Genomic DNA, 27171 nt, shown 5'->3' with positions numbered 1-27171 from the left:
ACATTTGTTATTTGAAATACCAATGGAGTTTATTTATTGATAACTTAGGAACAATCTGTGCCAGAGGTAACAATAATAATGACAAAGATAATCAAATTCATTACTATTAATAACCATTAAAAATAAAACAGTAAAAGGTATGGGGAGTCGCTGATGGTTAACTGTACGTGAAAAGCACTGCTAATGTTTAACTTTTTGTAAAATGATGACAAATACAACAAACTCACATACAGTCTGTTTGCTACCTGTGGGATATTATGCTAATATCTATTCTAAGTCGCACCGTAACGTTTACATTTGCATTTCACTTCACTTTGAACATAAAATACTTTAACAACGTTAAATATTGGTAAGTTTGTTTTTTGAATTTCGTACAAAGCTACTCGAGGGCAATCTGCGCTAGCCGTCCCTAATTTAGCAGTGTAAGACTAGAGGGAAGGCAGATAGTCATCACCATCCACCGCCAACTCTTGGGCTACTCTTTTACCAACGAATAGTGGGATTGACCGTCACATTATAACGCCCCCACGGCTGAAAGGGCGAGCATGTTTGGCGCGATGGGGATGCGAACCCGCGACCCTCAGATTACGAGTCGCACGCCTTAACACGCTTGGCCATGCCGGGCCTAAATACTGCTAAAGCTGTTAATTGTGGCATCAACAACATTTCTCTCTTACAAGTCAAACAAAATTTAGCTGTTGACATTAAATATTTGTATATGAACTGTCAGTCTGTTGCGCAAGACTGGGAGAAGAACAGAAAGAAACGCATTTCCTGCAGATGTAGCTATATGTACTGATGTTGGACAAAAAATAGGCCTCACCTTGAAAATGTTATTAATTGGTTATATTTTTTTATTAGATAGTAGAAACATATGTAAAAATGCATGTTTTTAGAGCGCACTCGATGAGATTTGTTCAAATGGGATCTCAAATCCTAATTTTAACACTGGTTTTCGTAAATACCCGAATTTTTCATGATATTAGTTACATTTTCTCGTAAAACGTGTTGTGCACCTGCTGCTGTTTCTTAGATCGTGTTATTCCAATTAGCCTACAAAATGATCAAACAAGTTTCTCTACACTTGTGGAGTTGTTAACAAGATATCTTAGAAATAAGAGAATTCGTGATACGGAATGGTGAGGTCAATCACCTGATATCAATCGGATTGAAAATTTATGGGCTCAGTTAAACCGATTAACGAAAGATTGGAAGTCAAACACGGAAGTTGAACATTTTGAAGCACTCAAAGAAGGTTGGCAGTCAATCACTTTGGAATATCTGCACAAATTCATTGAAAACATGCCACGTAGATATGAAGCAGTACTGAAACCCAAGGGAATGCCGACAAGATATTAACTTGTGAAACTGGTTTGTGTTATTTTGAGTTCTTTTTTGTGTTCGATTATTGTAAAAATATTTGTTTGATCAATTTGTAGACTAACTGAAATAAGATTTAAAAACTACGCATGTGCACAACACTTTTTAAGAGAAAATGTAACTAAAATAATGAAAAATTCGGTATTTATGAAAGCTAGTGATAAAATGGCGATTTTAGATCATGTTCGAACAGATCTCGTCAAGTGCGTTCTAAAAACAAATAGTTTTACATGTTTTTTTTTCTGTTATCTAACAAAAGATATATGAAATTAACATTTTCGAGGGGGCCACTTTTTGTCCACGTCCTAAATATATACAAGTTTCAAGATTATAAGGTACCTAATGGTGTGTATATCCATAATTTTAGTTTTTAAATCATACCCAAAAAGTAATAATAACCCAATGATAATTTGAGCTAATAAACTATTATAAACTTATATTAACTATGATACACTATTTACATACATCTTTTGGACTGTACTACATGTTTTGCAATGTTGAAAGTGTACTTACACTGTTTTTCGTATTGTGTGTCAACAATTTGTTTATACGTCTCTTCGTATTGTTTGGTGAACAATCTGTTTACGTATCTCTTCGTATTTCTATCAGTAATCTCTCTGCTCTGCACTTCTTTTCATACTGCTCACCAACAGTCAGTTGGTATTTTTCTTCTTATTGTTTGTTAGTCATTTGTCTGCTTACATTTTCCTCGTTTTGTTAGTCAATAGTCTATTCATACTTCTTTTTATATTATGTCTCTCAATAGTGTGGTTACACTTCACTTCGTATTGTTTGGTCAATAGCCTATTCACACTTATTTTCGTATTTTGTCTGTCAATAGTGTGGTTACACTTCACTTTGTATTGTTTGGTCAATAGCCTATTCACACTTATTTTCGTATTTTGTCTGTCAATAGTGTGGTTACACTTCACTTTGTATTGTTTGGTCAATAGCCTATTCACACTTATTTTCGTATTTTGTCTGTCAATAGTCTGGTTACACTTCACTTCGTATTGCTTGGTCAAGAGCCTATTCACACTTATTTTCGTATTTTGTCTGTCAATGGTCTGGTTACACCTCACTTTGTGTTGTTTGGTCAATAGTCTATTTACAATTTGTATTCTGTGTTAACAGTCTGCTTACATTTTTCTTTGTATTGTTTAATCAGTTGTCTACTTACGTATTTTCCGTATTGTTTGCAGGAGAAAAAGAACACACACACACACATACATTAAATAATTTCTAGTATATTACTCAAATGAGGTTGTTTACACCAAACTTTTAAGTCCACTCTTCTATAAAATTTGTAAAAATCATTCATTGTTTGGTTACGCGACAAGATTATATTCTAAGCTAACACTGCAGATATGAGCTCTAATAATGGTAATTATGTTGCAGTAATTGTGTAATTAAATAATATTTTTACCCTTCATCATACCAAAAAAAAACGTTGTTTTTTAAACCCTTAATACATGTTTCTTGTTTGTATGCATTCATTGGACTTCGCATATGCTTCACTGCTGACCGATCTGTTTGATTTATTGACAAGGTTTGAGGAATGAGTTAGTCAGGTTTATTTATGAGCTGTTGAAATAACACTACTTAACCCCATTCCTCACACACACCATAAATATATCTTTTTTTTTTTTTTTTGTTAGAAGCAAGCATGAAAGGTGAAAATTTGTTTCCTTACTGTGCTGGCGGCTTACACGCTTTGGTGTTGTAATCCTATCGACAAGAAGGTCAATAAACCCCAAGAAACCCTACAAGGCTAGGAACTGTCTTTCTACTATTTCAGTGTTTTAGACGAAGTGTAAAAAAGAGATAAACTAGGAAGCCGAACAATATACTCACAGGCGTAATAAATCTACTCGTATAACATCCTACGGTAATTCATAGCTTGACTGAAAACCTAGGGTTTTCTCACTTTCACACGCTGCTAATGCTTTCGAAGGAAACGTAATATGATAGAAAAAGCAGGATACAGCAGTTTATTTGAGGTATCTTTCCCCCGAGTTTCGCATTTCAATAAGAAGCCAACATAGATAACTGTTTGAAAAGTGGGTGTGGTTACCAGTTCAAGGAATGACTGTTGGAATGAATAATTTAAAATTTCGATTTTTTTTACATAAGTGACTTAAATTTTTCTTCACATGAATTTTCTGTGTATGATTAAGAAAAGGTGTAGAAGAATATAATATTAATTTGTTAAATTTGACGAGATTCTTGTCAAGTTACATAATAATGCAATGTGCTCTATGTAGAGTTTTTGTGTATTATGTTAATTCTAACCAAAGAATTTTAAAAAAAAGGTGTTAATTCAGAGCTCAAATAGCCTTTTGAAGCGAGTTTGTGTTTGTCTTATACCAAAGCTGTATCACGCTATCTGCTGTGCCCACTGAGAGGAACCGAACCCATGATTTTAGCGTTGTAAATCCAAAGACTTAAAGCTGTGCCCGAGGGGAACCTTTCTAGAGTGCACGCATGGCGTGGTACTGTAGGAATTTTTGCTGTAGGTCTTGCTGCTTGATCAGGATTGTGTGTACTGTCGAAATGAGTGGAAGGTAGAAAATTAAGGTATTAAAAGGTGCCAGTTATTGTTTGAATATACATTCCTTATCTTTCTAGAAATTAAATATGTAACTTTGAAACCAGTCAGTGCCACATTTTGTATTCTAGAAGTGACGATAAATAAAAACCGGATTCTATATAACCAACTGGCGAGTTTGCATCGGCCACGTTTACGCTGCACAGTGTCGGCCATTGAAATTTTGACTGAATTTTCTATTGAATCACACTTTCAAGAGTAAATGAAAACGTCATGTGGCAGATATTATGTACATGTGATATTGAATAAATAATAGATATACCTGGGTGGGAGAGGTATCTAGGTAAGAATAAATAATAGGTATACTTGGGTGGGAGAGGTTTCTAGATAAGAATAAGTAACATAGCAGTAGGGATGAATGGTGTATTGAATTTAATATTGATCAAAGTGAAGAAATAATTACTTACATTTTAGTATTACATGCTTATATGTTTTCTCCAGCCAATACCTGAATCACCGGTTTGGCATGGCCAGGCGCTCGACTCGTAATCCGAGAGTCACAGGTTCAGATCCCTCTCAAACCAAGCATGCTCGTTCTTTCAGCCGTGTTGGCGTTATAACGTTACGACCAGTTCCATTATTCGTTGGTAAAAGAGTAACCCGAAAGTCTGCGGTGGGTGGTAATAACTAACTACCTTCCCTCTAGTCTTACACTGCTAAATTAGGGACGACTATTGCAGATAGCCCTCGCATATCTTTGCGCGAAATTCAAACAAACGAAACCTAAATCACTGTTAAGCGGGCAGTTCTGAAAATGTATTTTTATAGTGAACCGGAACCGCGATCTATTAAAGAGAACGAAATAATTTATGACATTGGAGACTATACTTCCAACTGCTCTTCTGAAATTTGCTAGTGAGTTAATAGATATATAGTTAGAATATTTAAAAAAAAGTTTTGTAACAATCCATCCTTTTGATCCTTTTTTATAGATAGGTAGAAAATAATTTATTTTCCGACTAGTAGCATTTCATGATCAAGATGCTGAACACTTCTTTATTTAGGTTACTCGGTGGCTCAGTGGTAATATCGAAGCTTATAATTCTAAAATTGGGATTCAATTTGTTTGATGGTCACAACATATCATTCATTGTCATTGTGAAGTTTTGTTGTCATCAGCAAATACTTCTTGAGGTGTATTTATGTCCATTTTTCAAAATTCTACTATAGATCTTTGTATTTTCACACCTGTTTGAACAGGATGTGCCTAACCTTGATCTAATATTTCGCCTTAGGAACTGCATACACAGGTTAGTAAGCTCGCTGGCTAACTCACGGAAAAGTTTTAACAAAATTATGTTTGATATAAATTGGTCTTAAATTAGCTCGAGTTAAAAAGTTGGGACAGCGGTAAGACTACGGATTTACAACGTTAAAATTATTGGTTTGGTTCCCATCGGTGGGCGCAGCAGATACCTAATGTGGCTTTGCTATAAGAAAACACACACATACGCCTTTAAAACTAAGTCCCTATCATGGATTTTGGTTTAGTTTGTTTGCTTGTGGTCAAGAACAAAACTAAAAATAGAGCTAACTGTGTTCTGTCCACCACCGGTAGGGAAACCCGGTTTCCAGCTTTGTAAGTCCGCAGACATGCTTGTTTCTATACCACTGAGGGAGGGGGCGCTTTTCTTTTGGTAGTAGTTATTAAAATTTACCCCAACTACTTATTTACACAAAACATGCAACGTACAATTAATCAATAAAAGGTTGATGTCTCCAGCTTTTAATTATTATAGAAATGCAGAAACAAGAACTTCTTTAACAACGGTTCTACACAAAGCGTCTCACACAAAACAATTTCCCCATAGAACATGTATTTAGCATCCAGAGTAATATAAACACATTCACGTACCATACATAAAGATTAGTTGTTCTTTATTATTTTAGCTGACAGTTAGAATGATTCGATGTCTGCCCTATGTAAATGAGTTTTCTCGAGTCACTTCCTTTCCCATCACATTAAATTCTTTGTGACTTAAATTTAACGAGCCCAGTCTTAGAATTGGATTTGCATATTCTAGTCACTAGGTGACTCTGAACACTGGATGTTTGTTGTATGTTTGTCGTGATACTTCTTCTCTTCTCTTTAATCACGTCATCAGCCTTGATCTTCTCTCTGTCTCCGGATCCTCCAGACATTTTTTTAATTCTTCATATTTGCCATGTCCCTCCGCTGGGACGGTAAGTCTACGTACTTACAGCACTAAAACCAGGCGTCGATTCCCCTCGGTGGCCACAGAAGATAGTTCTAAGTGGTTTTGTTATAAGAAATCACAAACACATACCTATCATAGTGAAACGTATGATCAATCTTTAAAAGATTATCAAGTCCACGAACTCAGCAAACAATTCATCGCGAGTGGGGGATATTAATATCCTTAAGCACAGCAGTTTAAAAACGTAGTCCCTGTCACGTTTTTTTTGTACCCAAGTAAGTGGACAAAATTATTTTATTTAAAAAAGGAGTCACTTTCGTCTATATAAATTTTTTTCTAAAACTTTAATTGTTGAGTCTAGGGACTTACAATACTAGAATCCGGTTTCGATACCCGTGGTGGACAGTGCACACATAGTCCATTGTGTAACTTTGTGCTTAATTACAAACAAACTTTTTGTTCAAAATTCATTTGCAGTTGAAAATAAAATGCCATAAGCCATTAAGACGCGAAATCCTCTGTCCAAGTTAATGGTGACTCATGTTATCACTTTACTCGACATTAAGTCCAATTTTTAGTTTAATTATAATGTTTTCCTTAATTATAACCTCCCTTTTAATCAATTTTCAGTTTATTATTTTTTGGCAACTTGCCAAGATAGTAAATTCAAAACATGTTTATGAGGTGACAGTAATTTACTGAGAATTGAGAAATCCATCAAAAGATTTCGAGTTTGTTTTCTTTTAAATCGAAAATACAGTCTACAGTAGCCCGTTGCCTATCACATTAGCTACATTGCAGCTCATTATTGTAAACAATTTTGCAACGTCATCTGTGGTTTCTCAAACGTTTAACCTTGCCCAGATGTATCTTTTTTTATCATTTCAGTCTAACTTCAGATGATTTAGACAAATCTTTTAAGATTCTTCTTGAATAATTTAATGAGAAAGTTATATATTTCTTAAGCAGAAAATCTGTAAAATAACTCGGATAATTGAAATAACAAATTATTTCCCTCATGTTGCAAAACTACGAAACATTAATTGATTTTTTTTATGTGTACATCTTCATCAAATAACCAATTATAGATTTTATATTTATATTAAACTAGCTGGGGTACCCGGAAGTTATGCAACTTCATGATTTATGAAAGGTCATATTATGACATGAAAAGTTGTTTCCTTTATATATAAGTAAAAAAACAAACTAAAATGTCCATAAAAACAGATCACAAATTGTGAAACAGTAAATTTGAGTTATCTTCTCATGAACCCAACAAACCATGCCAAGTTTGGTGAAGATCCATCAACAGAGGCAAAGTAATGGTAATAATACCCCACAAAAATATTCATAAAAACCGCAAAATGCAAAATTGATAATTTGTATTTTCCTTCATGGATCTAGTGAACCTCTATACCAATTTTGATGAAGATCCATCTACACCCTGCGAAGTATTTACACGGACATACAACAGACAGTATTATTATATTTATATAGGTGGAGCCAGTGCATTAGATCCACGTGTAACTTATTCATAACGTCATATATGTACTCTGAGAAGGGAGAAAAATAAAATTTATCCTGATGAAAACGGAGGCGAAACGAGAAAATCTTGGTCCCTAATTGCAAATCTATATGCACAGAGGATAAAAATTTTGCGAAGTTGGGGATTGCGCATCGCATAGTAAAAAGGTTTCTTCAGTATCATATAAGCAAGAGTTCAATTATAGTATAATATTTAAAAACGTTTCAGATTGTTTTTGTAATTTAATTGTTTCTTTATACCATGATGTCAATGAGATAGGATTATAGCTACATTAGTATTTTTTTATTTCAAGTTATCTGATGTGTTAACGGCGGCAAATCGAACCCGGAATTTTAACTTTGTAATTCATAAGCTAACCAATGACCCAATGGGGCTCTCTGGTGTTTCGAAAATGATCTTGATAAAATTCATAACTTAACGATAGTATCACACTCTATCTAGTTTTTAAAATTTAATTATTGCACATTTTAGAAGGTATAAACAACTTTAAGAGCCAGTCCCAAAAAGTCTTATTTTTTATAGGAAGGAACAACGAGAAAAAAAAGTCGAAATGTTATTTAGGATACGAAATGCCATTTTATATGATTTGTCGTTGTAAATGCTCTTGTACACGTTCTTTTATACAACAGGAAATAACAGAACCAAACAACAATATTATTGGGACTAAATTACTCAATACTTTCCGTGATGACGAGCAAACCTACTTCTAGAGAAAATGTAAACACGGCTAGTGTGGGTAGAGAAGAAGGTCGAAACGTTGTTCGCCCCTCTACGTAGTGCTTTCTCTATCCATACAAGCTGTTTTTACATTTATAATTTACTCAATACTCTTAGCAGAACGTTATTTGAACCACAACAAATGTTATTCAAAACAGAAACAATCTGGTTCAATATAATTACAGAGTTTATTTTTTAATATTTGTTTTACTTTTAATCTACGATTAACAAGATAAGTACCAATTGCATAATCATACTGATCAGACAAAAACAAAACAACTACAACTGATAAAAAATAGCTGAATCACTTTTTTAAACGCACGATAAGACTCAGTGCGATTTAATGGTTAGCGTTCCCATACAGAGAATCAGAAGATTTACAGGAAGTGTGAGGTAAGACTGACGGTCAATTATCATGCACTGTTTGGTAAGATTGTAATATCCCAAGAGATGGCAGTGGATGTTGTTGGCTAGCTGCCTTCTGTCTAGTCTGCTATGCTTTTTGTAGCTTTATACGAAAATCAGTCGGTAATCCTACTCCTTCTATAAGATGAAAATAAATGCTGAGAACTGAAGAGTTAAGTGATTTTTAAGTAAATGAATATCTTAGAAATGAAAAAAAATCCAAGATAATCTTTTAATTCGTAAAGAGAATAACTAAGTAAAAGTCAAGATAAAAGAAAAATAAGGACAAAGAAACTTCTCTTTTAAATTTGTATCTAAATCTAAAAAATGCCATGAACTAAATGCACGAGTTGTACACTTCGTTTGGTGGAATAAAAGGTTTTTCTAGTTGTTTGTGTGGCCCGACATGGCCAAGCGTGTTAAGGCGTGTGACTCGTAATCTGAAAGTCGCGGGTTCGAATCCCCGTCGCATCAAACATTCTTGTCCTTTCTGCCGTGGGTGCGTTATAATGTGACGGTCAATCCCACTATTCGTTAGTAAAAAGTGGTCCAACAGTTGGCGGTGATGACTATATGCCTTTCATCTAGTTTTACACTGGTAAATTAGGGACGGCTAGCGCAGATAGCCCTATTTTAGCTTTGTGCGAAATTCAAAAAACAAACTGTTTATTTGTGAAGACACGTTGCAAGTGAATTAAATGCAGAGAAAAATTATTATGAGAAGACTTTATTCACTCACAAGTAGTGATAGTTTTTCACAAACTGAACATTTTTGCCTCAAAAAATTACTAGTAAATTTTTACATCACATTAAACGTATTATCGGACAGTAACAATTTAAATAAAACAGGCTCGATTTGGGCTCTCCACTAGTAATCTGAGGGTCGAGGGTTCGAATCCCCGTCACACCAAACATGCTCGCTCTTTCAGCGTGGGGAACGTTATAATGTGACGGTCAATCTCACTATTCGTTGATAAAAAGTGGTCCAAGAGTTGGCGGTGATGACTAGCTGACTTTCCTCTAGTTTTACACTGGTAAATTAGGGACGGCTAGCGCAGATAGCCCTATTTTAGCTTTGCGCGAAATTCAACAATAAAACAACAAAAATTTAGTTTATTTAAGTACTTAAACCAATTTTAAAAAGGTATTCTTTAATAGCATTTCTGATTTATTTTGTTGTTGTCAAGCACAAAACCACCAATGGGCTAGTTGTGTTCTGTCCATCACGGGTATCGAGATCCGATTTTTAGCGTCATAATTTAATTTCTGAAGAAAGTTGTTACTTTATAGTTCGCACAGAATTGTGTTCATTTCTAGTATATATTTTATAAACTTCATCTTTAATGTTATGCCCTACAAACACCTTGGTTGGGCTTAATTTAGAGTTCAAATTTTTCTCACATTTCTGACAAATGCAACTGTATGAAAGTGGTTTCATCAACCACTACTTCAGTGCTTATGCAAATCATCTATTAATAACATAAATGGAACTCCTGTGTCATTGATAAACTTTGGTTGTCAACATTTCTCACGTTTTGTTTGGTATATATATATATACACACATAAGCATACACACTTTTGTTTACAAATACTAGAGCATCACGAACGTACACTGATTATCTCATATAGACATCCATATATCAACGATTGCTGTCAACAAAACTTGTGATTCAACGCCCGACTTGTGAAAGTGGGTTTTTCTCCGGGAATTCGGTTTTCCATCTACATAAAAATTATTTAAGAATGTTAAATCACTCAAATCCCCTGATCTAATAGGATCTTAAAATCCTATTAAAAAACAACAACACAAGATCTCAAGTACAACAAGTTTGGAATTTTTTTGCATTTCCACTTCTTTGGTTTGCTTCGGCAGAGAAATTTCGAATGAACAAAAAAACAGTCGTGGTCACTGACTGTCTATCAGTTTATTTTCTTTCTTAATGTCTTCTCCAAATTTATTTAAAGCCGCGAGTGGGTTGAAGATAAACATTTGTTTCTGAACGTACCTGGTTATTCAAAATTTAAAATTTAAAAAATACAAGAACCTACCATGAAATGTGGAATGAACATAAAACTGTAATCTTCTGGAATATATTGAGAGCGAATTTAAGAGTCATTTTTCTCATCAACAACTTAAGTGTATATAAAAACAACTAATTCTTTGTATGTAAGTACAAATTTACAGTAAAAAATATTATTTATTTTAAACAGACTTCCTATAGTAACAAATTGAAATCAAATTGTAATGCTTGTCAATATAAGTTTTTGCTTTAATTACTTGTTGAATAAAGTTCTTAAACTTTTCACTTGTGGATACTCAACGAAAAGTAATTAGTGGTACTAATACTGTGTCGCGTCTGAGGCTCTTTTCTTTTTTTTTCAAAAAATACTCGTAATCCGAGGGTTGCGGGTTTGAATCCCCGTTACACTAAACATGCTCACCCTTTCAGCCTTGGGAGTGTTATAATGTTAAGGTAAATTCCACTATTCGTTGGTAAAAGAGTAGACCAAGAGTTGGCGGTGGGTGGTGATGACTAGCTGTTTTCCCTCTAGTTTTACACTGCTAAATAAAATACGGGACGGCTAGCGCGGATAGCTCTCGAGTAGCTTTGTGTGAAATTCAAAAACAAACGAATGACAATACAGAGGTAATAATTCAAATAACAGGACACAAATGTAAGCTGGTCCATGATGTATATTATCATTATTACTTTTTTAAAGTCATTTTAAAAAAGTGTTTGCAGTTTGTTTACATGTTTTGTTGTTAATGTTGACTTTTTTTCAAACCGATATTGGAGCAAATAAAACAATCGTTTGAAATTTGGAGTGGTTTTCTTAGAGATGTGAATCGGTGTGTAAGAAGTAAAAGTGACTGTGAAGAGAAAAACGTTAATGACGATTCTAATTTTGACAAAAATAAAGAATTATTTTTTTCATGAAATTTGTGTTAAAAACGATTTAATAAAAACATACACACTCTTATAAATAACAAAAATTTTGCCAGCGTGCTTTTGGTTAAGACCAAATTTTCTAAGATTTTTCCGATAGTTGTTTCATGTGAGTGATAAATTTTTACTTTGGACTTTCAAATCCTATTTCGTTTCTGAGCAATTGCAAGCAATTCACTTAGTGAAAAATACAATTTGTTTACGATTTACACTTATACAAATTACCCAAGTATCTTCCTAATTTCTTTACGATTTACACCTGTACAAATTATCTAAGTATCTTCTTAACTTCGTCACCCTGGAATGAACATTTTCGCTGAGTTCAAGTTGTTCGTGATGACGAGAAACCCACTTGAAGTAAAAATTGTATATCAAGACACCTGGTCAGCAAAAAGGTTAACATGAAAATGACCTAACAAGGTCGAAACGTTGTTCTCTGCTTTACTTTAATAAAAGTTTTAATACCCATACCAGCCGTCTTGAGATACATTTCTGAGTTCAAGTTGATCCTAGACAAACACGGGTTATGACTGAACTACAAATTTTTGGTTAAAGAGGAAGGGATTTGGTTCATGATACACGTAAAATAATGATAAAAAAACAAAATGATTATACAAACTAAACAAACACGACACACAGGATCTTAAAATACATCAAAAGAAATTAAAATTAAAACTATTAACATACAAAGTACGGTTGATAAAAATAGAAACGTAATAACACTAAATGCATAGAACATGACAAAAATAGCATTTTTTTCTTATTTCCTTATTTAAAATGAGGTTTTTCATTTCTTTGTTTGAAATTAAGCACAAAGCTACACAAAGGACAATTCGTGCTATGCCCACCACGGATATCGAAAGCCGGTTTCCAGCGTTATAATTCCGCACACACACCGCTCTGCCACAGAAGGGCATGTTGTTTTCTATGTTGCATTTTTGAGAGAGGATGGTATCAGCTAACATGTCATTTGCACGACAGAAAATATCAAAAAGAACATCAGACTGGTATTGTAATTTTTCACGATATTTTCTTGACTTGTTGGACGAGTGCTTTCTCAGTTGAGCCAATAGTTTCTCTAACTACTACACTCTTCCAACAGTGTGGCCAATGTTTCCATTAGCCACAGTTGTGGCCACTATGAAAAATAAGTTGCCTACCCCTGCTCTAGACCATATAGCGTATAACTAAGCAGATGATGGTTGTGTTGAGTTCTCTAATTAGTTAGACAAGATGGCGTCTCTGTCGCTTATATACTAGAGGAATGAATGTTAAATTTATGCGTGGATGATTGTGACTTGTGAGCCATCTACTGAAAGAACGTGTTCACATTCTCTGTTTATGTAAGTGAAAGCTGATGGTTTTCATTGAGCTGTCATTGTCAAGGTATGCTTTTTATGTCTGTTTGTTTTGTTGTTTTTTGGGAGTCTTGCTGTAATAATATCGTGAACATTGTTATTGAAGGTGTACGCCAAATTGTGTAGAAAACCAGTTTAAAGTTTTATAAGGGTGGCATGGTGATTAGGTCGCTTGATTCATAGTCTGCAGTTCGCGGTTTTGTCGCCGAACATGCGCCGTCGTTGAGGCATTATAGAGTGACAGTCAGTTCCATTATTCGTTGATAAAAGAGTATGTAATCCAAACGTTGACGATGAGTAATGTTTAATAGCTAACAGCCTCTAGTAATCCTCGAGTAGCTTTGCGCGAAAATACGACCAGGATTTAACACATCCGAGGATATTCATTAGTGATGAAACAAGTTTATCACTATCGTTGTCCACTTATGATAATAAACTTAGTAACTCTACTAATCCCAACCTCTGTTGCTAATAAAATTAAATTTTTCCAGTGACTAGTCATGACTAGTTTTATACTGCAAGTGGCGACTAATAATAACGGAATAATTTTTAAAAACTCGACAAACACCTTCATACTAACGAAATTATTTTAATAGTTAGTGGTCAGTAGTAAAGATGAAGTAAGTTTAACCATACTAGTGACAAAATGAGTTTGATCTTGCTATTGATCAGTTGTAACGATAAAATGACTTTGATCTTAATTAGGATTAACTTATTCCATTATCTATTCTTGTACGTTTGATGTGTCATGGTGACAGTGAGATTTTCTTCGGTGCTAGTCCTAGAAAGGATGTAAGAATAGTTATCTGTCAGAAGCTGAGGTAAAAAAACAAAACAAACTACTCACTTAGTTTATAAGAGAAGCATATAGGTGTGTGAATAGGGATGTAGAGTACCAAAAAAATATTAAGGTGGAAAATCATATTATTCTTATGTGACTAGTAGAATAACGTCATGCTATGTAAGAACGTTTCATGTTGCAGTAAAGTATATTAGAAATGCATCTTTGGAAATGTTTTGTTTTGTGTGATTATATATTAGGAAACGTTTATTTGAAAATAATATTCCGCATATCTAGAACCGTAGCCAGAACTTCGGTGTTGTGAAAGAGGATACGCGTAAAAAATTTCGTTTTGGTGGGATTTCAATTTGATGTTTTAAGGCCAAATTTTCCACCTTCGGCTCACTAAAGTATTTCAAGAGACGATGCAAAATATAATTACTTGACAAAGCTGTATGTGAAATATTAAATAAACATATGTATATAATACAAAAATAATATACTGTAGCCAAATTTACCGGTGTTCTCTGGCTTAATTTCTGGGTTGAGGTTCGGCCAGTAGCTGGATGGCAAAGTAATTTTTTTTCACGATGTATGTTTTCTCGCCAATGATTTTAATTCAAGTTTAGTTGAGTGTTAGCCGACTGCTCTATCAACTATTTCTAATAAGGCATTTTTAATACTCGGACTATTACAATGATAGATATATCGCTCTTGGTTGCTGTATCGTATTTATAGAGGATTATCAGTTTCTTTAGTTTTTAATGGGTAGGAAAGGGCTTGTGTTTGAATATTATACTTATGACAAAGCTATTAAAGCTGTTTGCCGCATTCCCTAATTTGGAACAACTAATCAAAGGGTAAGTAGTCAATAAGCAGTACTTTACAACTGACCATCCACGCTAAATGATTGACTGCAACCCTTATAAGTCTTAATTGTAAGAATATCACATGAGAAATGAAAATTTACAATATTTATTAGACCAGAATTCATTCACTTTATTAATTTTGTTCAACGTACAATGATGAAGTTTATAAAATTTTGTATAAAGTTCGGGACAAATATTAGGTTTCAATGTGGTTTCCAAGACAAAAATAAAATTATTTTAAAACTGTTTATGAAGAGAAGATGATTATTTGTACAGATACGTTTCATATCTTAAAGTAAGGGAAGTACGCATTCCATCAAACACAATTTTGTTCCAATGTTGTGCCATCAGATAGGACATATGTACCATATTACCATGAAATTCCACCTACAGTTAATGTTTTATTTTATTCAATGAAATTTTTGTTTATCACTCAGTGTTATTTTCTATAATAAATTGGTTGTACTACCTCACAAGTTATTTTGTAATAATGAAGTAGTCGTGTTTTCAGATTTCAGTAATAGCATTCTCCAATAAAATGAACGACTAAAATTGCAAAACACGAATGCACATGGATTGACGCCATGTTTAGTCAAATAACTTTGACTTCCAATCAAAGCCGTTCGAATAAATCATTTCCGCATTCTCAATTTTGGCTCAGATATTTTTCAAGACCCGCAATATTTGTATTTGATATCTCAAAATTAAGTTTTAACGGAACGCATTTTAATGTGCTCAACAAATACTATGTTACTGAACAAGGATGAGTCAGTTAAACTGGTTTTTTTAAATTAAATATCCTATGGAAAAACTGTTTCATGTTAATCGAATCTAGGGTTAGAACTTATGCATTTAGAAGTAACTAAAGCTTTTCCTGATGTGTAGATATAATTTTTTTTTCTTTTACCATAATCAGTCACTGCATTCAAACACCTATAAACTTCATTCCTTTATAAATGTATAAATGTATATTAATGTATAAAGTACATTCCTTCTATTAAATAATGCATTTATTTTATTAGCTTCAAAATAAATTGGTTTTATTTAACGCATTTTCAGCTATTAAGGTGTATTACTTTATTGGATAATTAAATACTCATGGTAAGTATCACTTCGGACTCTTTCTCTTTCTTTTCTAGATCGCCCCCTATGGCAGAATTTTCTATTAACGAACAGAATATTGAAAAAAGAAAAGTACCCCCTGGTGGAATGTTATATGGGGAATACCTACAAGTAATTTTTTTATTATATTTAATAAAATTTTTGTTTATTACTCAAAGTGTTGTTTTATATAATAAGTTTGATGTACATACTCACCATTGCTTTGCATCATTTTGCCAAACCACAAATAAGCATTTCAGCGTAAAAATTAACACACACATACACACGTTATGATTTTTATCAAAAATTCAAAGGTATCTAATTAGGTATCATTCTTTTAATTTCTGATTTGTGAGTAACACTCATGATCTAATCTAATGCGATTTTTCATATTTCAGTTTATACACAACATCTGATTTTTTTCTCAGAATTTTTTTCCCACTGTTTTTTCAAACTTTTAAGGGCCCCTTGATGGGACAGCAGTAAGTCTTTGGATTTACAATGCTAAAATCAGGGTTTCGATTTCCTATTGTGGATACAGCAGATAGCCTAATGTGGCTTTGCTGTAAGAAAACACATATGCATAAAATTTAAAATAACTTCTACCATATTTATTTGAAAACTGTGATCTGGATATCCACGAACTTTATCATAGTTTTATGGTTAAGGTATTTCGCGAGCTCAAGGAACGTGATGTATCTTATTGTTGCTGTTGCTTTTTTAATGTATATTTTATTTATTAAATTTCTGAATATTTTGGTTCCGATGTTTTTCCCTAAGGGAAAAAAACGTAAACAGTGTACTTACTCTGAAGTATTTTTTCTTGAGACAATCATGACGGATATAAGTTTTCATTACATACAATCATTTGTTGAGAAAATAGATCTGAAATGTTTTGCAGAGTTTTTTGGTTGATCCGAAAAATAAAGTATTTATTTAATCAATAGATTACATAATTGCATTTTTTTTCATGTGTTTCTTTTTGACTTCTTTTTTCAAGTTGACCGTTTTCTGACCTGTAAACAACCTCTTTGTACTCTCTTTTCAGTTGATTAGAAAAAAATAAAGCATTTACTACACAGCTAAATTTTAAAAGTGCTGTTTTAATCACATCATCAACTGTCTTCCTTGTTTTCAACAGGTTGACCGTCTTCTTAGTTGTCAAAACCCTCTATCGACCTCATCAACGCTTGTTCATGACGAACATCTTTTTATTATTACTCACCAGGGTAACGAACCATGAAATACATTACGAGTGTTTGGTATTTATATAGAGTCATTTTATATACTGGGATATTGTGATAATCTTTTTTCATCAAAGTTAAGCTTAAATTATAGTGATTGTGCCAATAATTTTTGAATATTGCGAATTAAATATTCGACAGTATGATAAATAAATTTGGCATATATATTTTTTATACATAAAGTTATTGTGATAGATGTGTTTTTGTGACTTTTAACATTCTCGCCTGACAAATACTGCATCCAGTAATTTTAATATCCTAGCAAATGATAAATCCAGTACGTTTGTTCTTTTTTTTTTATAATGAATGAAACGATCCCTTTGACTTCTCTATCAGTCATCTGGAAGTTTAATGTTTTCCCATTTATCTGAATTTCAGCATATGAACTGTGGTTCAAGCAGATTATATTTGAGCTTGACTCTGTGAGACTCCTGTTAAACACAAAGGTAATTTTTGTTCACAATATACTTTGTTTAAAAAAATAAGCTATTTTTTGTATTACTATTGATCATAATAACACAAAGTATTTCGATCTTTCAACCTATTGGCCCGTGTGCTGAATCTATTTGTTTATAATAATCATAAAGTGTTTTAATATGTAATATACTGACTCGTATACTGAATTTTTCAGGTTGTAGATAATATTAAAGTTTCAATACACTGTTTCTTGGTTTTGTTTATTCCTTTTCATTTATTTGATTCTCTGTTTGTAAATTAGTTCTGTTTTAACTTCATATCTATTTATTTTGTTTTCATTGCAGCTTGAACTCTTAAATTAATAGTTTTAACAAAGATAAATGAAGAGTACTACTTTACAAGAACTGTGTTTATAACATATGGAGTTGTATATAACAACACTATGTAACACAAATTTTGTTTCTGAATAGTATGTGTTATTTCTTAATTGCTTCTGTTGTAAAAATACGAAAAATGGTCATTATTCCCTTCAAACTTTGATTTGTGACCTGGATAATGAAATTTAGAAATTAATCTATATTCTGTGTAAAAACAGGCAAATTTGCACATTTTAATTTATATAGGGTCTGAATAAAACAACATATGAATCAAGATTTACATGTATTTATACCAAAGTTATACAAAAGTTTAGAAGTGAGTTGTTTTTCGAGATTTTCAACTGTAATGTAAATCACTTTCACGTATCAGCCTTCAAATATAGTCTCTCATCATGTTTTCGTTATACGCTCCTTGGTAACGGCGTTCAAAGTCCACTATATCTTGGTGAAAGCACTCGCCTTGCTCCCCTGAGTATGCTCCCTTATTCTCCTTGAATTTATCAAGATGATCGTCAAAGATATGGACTTTCAGGGACATCCTGCAGCCAGTTTAGCCGTAGGTCTTTACAAGAGTCTCAACCAGTTCCACATAATTTTTGGCCTTGTGATTGCTCAAGAGGACCCGAACCACTGCGACAAAATTGTCCCAAGCTGTTTTTTGTTCCTTTCTACTGAGCTTCTTGGGGAATTCTGTGCACTCCAGGATCTTCTTTATTTGTGGTCCAACGAAGACACCAGGTTTGACTTTTGCCTCAGACAGCTTAGGGAAGAAGTCTCGAAGGTGCTTGAAGGCTGCAGACTCTTTATCAAAAGCTGTGACAGATTGTTTCATAAGACCCAATTTTATGTGCAATGGTGGAAACAACACCTTCTGGAGGTTCACTAGTGGCTCACACTTGACATTGTGCCTCCCCACAGAGAACTCAGTCCATTGTGACCAGTGTTTCCTATTATTGTGCGCTGCGTTGTCTCCTGCTGACCCAAAGGCCAAGATAATAACAGGGAAAAAAAACTTGGTAAAGCCTCCTTGGAGACCCGTCAGGAATGCCACCATTTTGAAGTCTCCGATAACCTTTCAGCCATACTTATCATACTTCAAGGCTTCTAGTAAGGTTGTGATAATGTTGTATTTCTCTTTGAGTGCACCGAACGAGCTAGGGGGACATTTTCTGCAACATTCTAGAAAGTTCTTGAAAATTCTTGTAGGTTCTAGAAAATTCTCTATCACCTACTCAGCACTGAATCTACCTGGAATTATCTGGAAAATAGGTAAATTTGAATATTTCATTACCCAGGTCACAAAAGCAAAGTTTGAAGAGAAAAATAGGTCTATTTCATTTACTTTAAGGCATAAGCAATTGGGAAATAACACTTTCTGCCCAGGAACAAGAGAAAGTAAAAATTTTGTTACATTGTGTAGTTTATGTGCCGAATCTCTTCAAGAGTAATATTCATAGACGCGTTACTCTGATATGTTGTCATCTACTTTAAGTTCAAACATCTATTTTTTTATAATTTATTTTTTACAGGAAGTGGGTGAAGCTAAGATGTTAACAATCACCTCTCGCCTCAGCCGCATTGTTCTCATTCTAAGGGTAAGAGTGTGTCATTGTTCTCATTCTAAGGGTAAGAGTGTATCATTGTTCTCATTCTAAGGGTAAGAGTGTATCATTGTTCTCATTCTAAGGGTAAGAGTGTATCATTGCTCTCATTCTAAGGGTAAGGCTGTGTTATTGTTCTCATTCTAAGGGTAAGAGTGTGTTATTGTTCTCATTCTAAGGGTAAGGCTGTGTTATTGTTCTCATTCTAAGGGTAAGGCTGTGTTATTGTTCTCATTCTAAGGGTAAGAGTGTATCATTGTTCTCATTCTAAGGGTAAGGCTGTGTCATTGTTCTCATTCTAAGGGTAAGAGTGTATCATTGCTTTTCGGCACTTACGCTAAAAATTGTTCTCATGCGGTCAAAAATTTTCCAAGTCCATAAAACATACCTGTGTCAAAATAGTGGAAACAAATAAATAAAACGTTTCATCATACTTTATGTAAAACTTTATAAACTTATTTTGTATCTGAATATGTGGTAAATACAAAATATGCAAAATAAGTTATCTTAGAAACTGCATAAGTTGGAAATAAATAATTAGTGTAAAGAAAGTTACAGGACAATAATTATTTTAAAAACAAGTGTAAGTTGAAACCAAGCTTAATATAAAATTAAATAAAACAGTAAGTCAAAACACGGCCTGAGTAATAAAAACAATAATAGTTGGATTGAAAACACAAATGGGTTTCGTGTATCACCAGACTGTTAATTCGAGCGTCTGTTCTTCGTATTCATTTATCGCAAAATCGAGTTTCGCACTTCAGGGTTGTATGTATAAAGATAATTGACAGATTCCATTATTTCATTAGTTGTTTTTAATGCAAAGATACACAATGGGTTATTTACGCTGTGTCCATCGCTGAGGAATCGACATTATAAGTTAGTGAACTTTCCGATGAGTCATCGGAAGATCTATTCGATTACACTGGCCCAATAGTTGGTGGTGAGTACTGTTGACTTACTGTATTCCCTTTGGTACATAAGTTCAAAATAATATTAGACTGGCGCAGATGGCCTTTGTGTAACTTTGCAAGAATGTCTAAAACAAACAACAACAAAACAATAATGCAAAAACTTATGGATACTTTCTTGATAACTTGAATAAAATTCCTCAACTAAACACTTGATGTTACTAAAATATGAAGGCACATCGTATGTTTTCTGCTTGTTTTAGCAATATAAAGATTTTTTTTCCAAAATGTTTCGATTATTTCATTTCTGTGCTATAATGGCAGCAACACTTGGTCCAGAAAATTGTTAAAGTTGCATTGTTTTATATGTTTCGTTTCTTTGTTTTGTGTTACGTTTTAAATAAGTAGTATCCATTCTGTTCGAAAGGATATTGCAGTAACACAGCGTTAAAATGAAAAGGATTGAGCTGTTATATCCTTCTTTTGGTCGAGTATGACGTTGTCTGGACGATGCAGCCAACTTATGATGCGAAAAAAACAAAGGTTACAAGGTGATGTGTTAGCGAATAATAAAGCGAGTTTACTTGATGAATTCAGGCGCGTTCTTTCTTTTATCATGGTGACTGGTTCGTGACTTGACATACGTAAAGTGGATAGTCTTTTCACTGATAAGTGGAGGCAATCGCTCACTTACCTGCGAAGGTTCCCACATTGCTTTTTGATTTTCTTTTGTATCTGAATAAATATTATTTTCGCTGTTCGTCATAGTGTTTAATCTTTTTATTTTTCATGAAAGTTAAAACTCTGTTAAGTTATTAACTACAAAACACTCCTCTTATTTGTTACTCGAATATGCTTTTACTTATGAGTTTGCCGATCTAATACTTGTCGGGAAATTGCTTCTCCACTCCCCTGTAAATACCACATAACTGCTGTACTCTTCAACATTTTACTAGCGGTTGATTTGTTTAATTTCTTGATTATAAATTTGCAGATGATGACTAAAGGCAGAAGTTTTCCTTATTTAGTAACAACTTAGTTAAGGTTATTTCGGAATGTTTGCATGTTTTAACGATGAAATCCATACATAACAGGCTCTACAAAGTTCACCATTCTGGCAGTTACTGTTCTCGTGAAAATAAATGGATTTTCGCCTTTACGATTATAAGCAGAAATAAACTACAAAGACACATAGTAAGTGTAATCTCCAGCCCGCAATCTTCTGAATTTTTCAGTGGCAAGCCTGAAGTACACACCAAGCATTTTTTCATCCAGAATAATGTAGATCTAGGTTGTATTAAGATCATCTTTCTATTTCAAGTTGTCTGATAAATTTGACTATTTTTATCTGGTGGGGAAAGCAGTAAGCTTATAGACGAGGAACTGTAGAACCAGAGGTTCGCCATGCAGTGGACACGTCAAAAAACCCTAATGTGGTTTTACTCTAAAAAACAAGAAAGAAACAAATTGCGTGGTTTAAAACCTCATTGACTTTTAGTATAATGAAAGTTGTTGACTTACTGTGACTCTAACATACATTCACCAAGAGTTCCAAGAGCATCATTCAACGTTACTGATCTTAATCAAATGAAGACAAACACAGTTATTGAATAAGCACAAGCGGGAGAACAGACTTGAACTTGGAGGAGCACCAACGATTTGAGGTACCTTATTTGCTATGTAAACAGTGACCATTGCATCCAAAACCGAAATGTAAACTTTAAATGATAGCTATATACAAGTTTCTATTCTACATTCAAAGAACCACTTCACTTCCCGGTTAAAAGTGAGAGTCTGTGCCTTTAGTGCCCACCTCTTGGTTTCGCTATGCGTGCTGTTAGTAGAGGCACCATTTAGCACTTCAATTAAGACAATTTTAAACTAATTTATGTTCTTTGTCTATTTATTTTTTCACCATCTCTTTATTCTGTTTTTAATCTTCTTTAAGTTGGAGCTCAATTAGCAATATTAATTTGCACTGGGTGGCATTCCATAAATGATTAATTATGCGTAGAAGAAATTTCAGAAACGGTTACGTTTCGTATGCTAAATAGAAAGAGGAAGAAAGCATCGCTACTGTGTCTAGCTGGGTTTAGCCTTGTGGTTAGGAATCTGAACCACGGATTGGAAGGCTTAAAGTTCGAGACGCTATGCCGCTGAATATGTACCGTACTTTCAGTTATGGGTGCGTTATAAAGGTGGCAGTTAATAACTTTATTCGAATCAAAGCCACTAAAGATCTTGTAGCAGCAGTTGCTCTTGACTTACTTGCCTTCCTTTTGGTAAGGAAGTTGAAAATTAAGATGCGTATTAGGTGTCTTTGATTTCGCTGTTTACTTTATGTATGTATTAGATTGCATGAGGTTGAAAATATCAAATGTGTTTTCTAGTTTTTGTTCCTAAACAACAAAATATTCCGTGTGAGCTTAAAAAATTAGCCTGAAACATTAATGAACTAGGTGACAACAGAAACTATAGTTCTTCGTCTGAATCTTCAGACTTTAAGATGTAACTTGTAGTAAACTGTAATTTAACCAAAAAAAAGTTAATCTTTAATGATATGAATATCTTCTTAAATTACAGTCTTTGTATTTAATATTGTTTTCGCCCGGCATGGCCAAGTGTGTTAAGGCATTCGACTCGTAATCCGAGATTCGCGGGTTCGAATCCCGGTCACAGCAAACATGCTCGCCCTCCCAGCCATAGGGGCGTTATAATGTGACAGTCAATCCCACTATTCGTTGGTAAAAGAGTAGCCCAAGAGTTGGCGGTGGGTGGTGATGACTAGCTGCCTTCCCTCTTGTCTTACATTGCTATATTGTTTTCTACTTTTTATAGTTCGCATTTTTTTTTAAATACAGGGATAACAAGTTATAAGTTTAACGTTTTTATTACATGTGTTACGAGTAAATATTTCAGTCCTTTCAATATCTCCTGTCAGTACCATGAAGTGTCTGTTCATTCCTTAACGTTTTTCTTATTTCCAAATTAAAATATGTTTACTTTTTAATAGTTATTAGTTGACCAAGTGACCATATTGGAAACCATGACTCCATTGGACTTTATGGACTTTCGGTAAGTATACTAGTGAGAAGTTATGAATTTTCAATTAAAACGAAATGATTTTCCAGTTAGACTTATAGTTCATTTTGTAATTTATCTGTTAAAATTTTACGAGTTTTTTTTGCTACTTTTGTTGGAATGCTGGAATAGTAATAAATAAAGAAACGTCAAAACTGAAGTTTCATAACTTTTGCAATGTCGATGAAAAAACATCAAGAATTTCATGCTTCCAAGTTTGATAAGTTTGCTGCAAGGTCACAAACATTAAAAAACAACAAATATGCGTAATTTAAGGACAACAGTTACTTGTTGATGCATCTAGGTCATCCCATACACCAAGCTTTAAAAACTAAATAAAAAACGCAAAGCCAGCTCTTATCATTTAGATGTTTATCATGCCTTCTTTCAATTATCTGCATTCATCACATTTGAAGGTAACCCATTCCAAAAGACAAATATCTTGTTAGAAAAATAGAACAGCTTCCTATCCTGCCAAATTTTATAATTGTATCTCTTTGTTCTCGGGTTCGGATCCCGGTCGCACCAAACATGCTCGCTCTTTCAGTCGTGGGGGCTTTATAAAGTGACGGTTAATCCCACTATTCGTTGGTAAAAGAGTAGCTCAAGAGTTGGCGGTGGGTGGTGATGACTAGCTGCCTTTCCTCTACTTTTACACTGCTAAATTAGGAAAGGCTAGCGCAGATAGCCCTCGAGTAGCTTTGCGCGAAATTCAAAAACAAAAAAATAAACAGTGGTGACTAGCTATCTTCCCTCTAGTCTTACACTGCTAAATTAGGCAGATAGCCCTCGAGTAGCTTTGCGCGAAAGTCAAAAACAAAAAAACAAACATTTTGTTCTACTAATAATGTCATCATTAAATATGACAAAAAATTCATACACAAACACTACCAATTAATTATCTTAATAATATTAAACTCCTCAATCAGGTACCCTCTAACTGTTCTTTATTTCAAAAGAAAATTTCGGTGATCTTAACCGGTCCTCGTATGACAACCTTTCCGTCGCACGTATTCTTGTAGCTCTACTTTGTACCACTTCCGTCAATTTAACATTCTTCTTGAGGAAAGGAACCAAAGGATGAACACAACATTCCAAATGTGACCTAACTTATGACATATTCTACGAAATCATAACCTCTAACTAATTATACGTAAATTTTTGGAAGAGTTCTTAACTTTACTTTATTTTACGTATCCTTCGGTGAGTTTGAAATTCAACTGATTTTTTTTATCTTAACAATGGAGAAAAGCCAAGTAAAAAAATAGCATATAAATCAAATGTTAAAATAGGAGCTTTTAAATGAGAAGAAAACCTAGACAGAAGTATATGAAGAGAGAGTTTTATTTATTTTACGTGAGTATAAAATTATATACCGTAAAACCTGTCTAAGCCGAAAACTGCAGAGCGGAAACCTGTCTAAGCCGGAAATATCAAAATTTTGCAGCATTATCTTAAAATTTCTCTTATAAAAGGCCCTCTATATGGCAGAACCTGCGTAACGCGGAGGAAAAACTATCTTTCACCTACCTCATCTATTGACAAGTGGCATTAGAACCTGAGTAAGGCGGAAAAATGTTTTAGATTAAATATTAATTTATTATTTAATTAATGATTTCTTTAAATATTAATAAATTCTTGTGTAATTAATAATTTGTTTAAATATCAATAAATTCTATGACATTTTGTTACAGTAAGTATTGGTTAAATAAATTATGTTGTTTTTTTCTGCCGTCATTATTCCGGAGGTCGCTATTCGAAAGAATGATTGACTGTACTTTTGGTCGCATTTGCTGATGATAAACTAGAGAAATTGTGGGTAATAGGTAAAAGTGAAAATACGTGGTGTTTCAAAATTTTGAAATTGACAGTCAATGGAAAGCTAATAATAAAGCGTGGATGACAAGTGCTATATTCGAGTAATTTTTGAACAAATTAAACAAAAGAATGGAACAAGAAAATAGGAATATTCTACTTTTCCTAGATAATGCAACTTGTCACCCATACGTTCAACTTTCAAATGTTCCTTTAGTCTTTCTACCTCCATCTACAACCTCAGTTCTTCAGCCACTAGAGAATATACAGAGTATAATATTGAAATACAGAGAATTGATGCTTCAGCATATTATTTCAAACATGGACGACTGTAAGAGAGCATCTGATATGACCATGAAAATTGACGTGTTAGATGCAACTGTATTTTTAAGTCATTCAATCAAATGCGTGATAAAGTGCTTTAGAAACTGTGGATTTATTCTTTATAATGGTGGAGAAGTTGTTTGTTGTGACAATTATAGTGAAATCCAAACTCTGTTTGAGAAGATTGATGCAGATGAATCTGTGAACGCGGAAAGTTTTGTGAACGTTGACAAGAATGTTTTAACAGAAACTGATAAAATTAATTTAAAATCTATAATAGAATCGCAAGGTGGTAACAGTGTGAGATGCAGAACATGAACAAAATGGAAAAGATAGTGAGGAAATAGAAATTTCTACTTCATCGCAAGTGTTAAGTTGTATCAATGCGCTTAAATTGTATGTGAAAATGAAGGGGAAAATGAACTTCATGAAAAGGCCGTAAAAATTGGTGTTCTATTTTAACCGCATGAGAAAGCCCATTAAAAACAACGAAACAGTTGAAATTGGACACTTTCTTCAAATAAATTTTATTAATATTTTTGTCTACTTGTGTATATTTTAATGTCTATTTTTGTTCTTATTCTAATAAATATAGCATAAACAGTATAATAACTTTATTCACAAACGTCTTACTCTCTTGAGTCAAGCAAGCATAATATTCCGCCCAAAAATGATATACAATTAAGGAAATGCATGTTCACTGTCTAAGCCGGAAATTTTACTCGGTCCCGTGCGATTCCGCCTTAAACAGGTTTTACTGTATATATAATAACGTAATTCTCTACATTCTATTTTAAATGTGTTGGTAAAGTTAAGGAAATTAGATTATAGGAAAAGAGACAGTATTTAATAAGAATATCACCTCAAAGCAGGTAAACCTCAATCCATGGCCTAGCGCGTTAAGGCGTGCGCTTCGTAATCTGAGGGTCGCGGGTTCGCGCCAAACATGCTCACCCTTACAACTGTGGGGGCGTTATAATGTGACGGTCAATCCCACTATTCGTTGGTAAAAGGTAGCCCAAGAGTTGGCGGTGGGTGGTGATGACTAGCTGCCTTCTCTCTAGTCTTACACTGCTAAATTAGGGACGGCTAGCACAGATAGCCCTCGAGTAGCTTTGTGCGAAATTCCAAAAAACAAACAAAACAAACCATTGACATTTAGTTTGTAGGTCGAAACTTGTTTAATAACTTTACAAGTTATTTTTAGTTTTGGGTATCGTTATTTACCTATATTTATCTCCTTTCAAGAAGTTGATTAGTATCCAATATTCTGGCAGTTTCGCAAATCATAAATCTGTGATAGAATTTGACAAAATTCTCGTAATTTAAAGACATTAATATCTACAGATAGCGTCATGATATATTGGCTAAAATAATTGTCTTACATTGTTAAAAATGGTGTTTTAGAATTTCTCAATATTCTTGATTAATGAGCATGTGCATGAACGATTTGTTTGTATTGAAGCTTTCATTAGTAATGTTTTCAAAATTCTGCCTCATAATTTCATCTTTTTAAAATTCTGTTTCTA

At 33.7% G+C, this 27171-nt stretch overlaps 1 protein-coding gene across 4 annotated transcripts in view; it reads left to right on the top strand.

The window, feature by feature from the left end:
• The window catches only part of v (Tryptophan 2,3-dioxygenase vermilion), a 57483-nt gene that overhangs the window by 8358 nt on the left and 21954 nt on the right, over positions 1 to 27171 (top strand). For 2 of the 4 annotated variants that reach the window (XM_076464900.1, XM_076464897.1), the window contains exons 1-6: positions 8734 to 8803; positions 15911 to 16004; positions 17014 to 17101; positions 17495 to 17562; positions 19440 to 19505; positions 23436 to 23497. In XM_076464900.1, coding sequence (XP_076321015.1) covers positions 8754 to 8803; positions 15911 to 16004; positions 17014 to 17101; positions 17495 to 17562; positions 19440 to 19505; positions 23436 to 23497 — 428 coding nt within the window. In that variant the 5' untranslated portion in view covers positions 8734 to 8753. Of the gene's footprint in view, positions 1 to 1352; positions 1372 to 8733; positions 8804 to 15910; positions 16005 to 17013; positions 17102 to 17494; positions 17563 to 19439; positions 19506 to 23435; positions 23498 to 27171 lie in introns of those variants that run through there. The other 2 variants (XM_076464899.1, XM_076464898.1) reach the window with 2 other exon arrangements.

The sequence above is a fragment of the Tachypleus tridentatus genome, chromosome 10, assembly GCF_004210375.1.
Source record: "Tachypleus tridentatus isolate NWPU-2018 chromosome 10, ASM421037v1, whole genome shotgun sequence".
NCBI lineage: Eukaryota > Metazoa > Arthropoda > Merostomata > Xiphosura > Limulidae > Tachypleus > Tachypleus tridentatus.
Note: the sequence above shows the minus strand (reverse complement) of the source record. Positions and strands in the feature narration are given on the sequence as shown.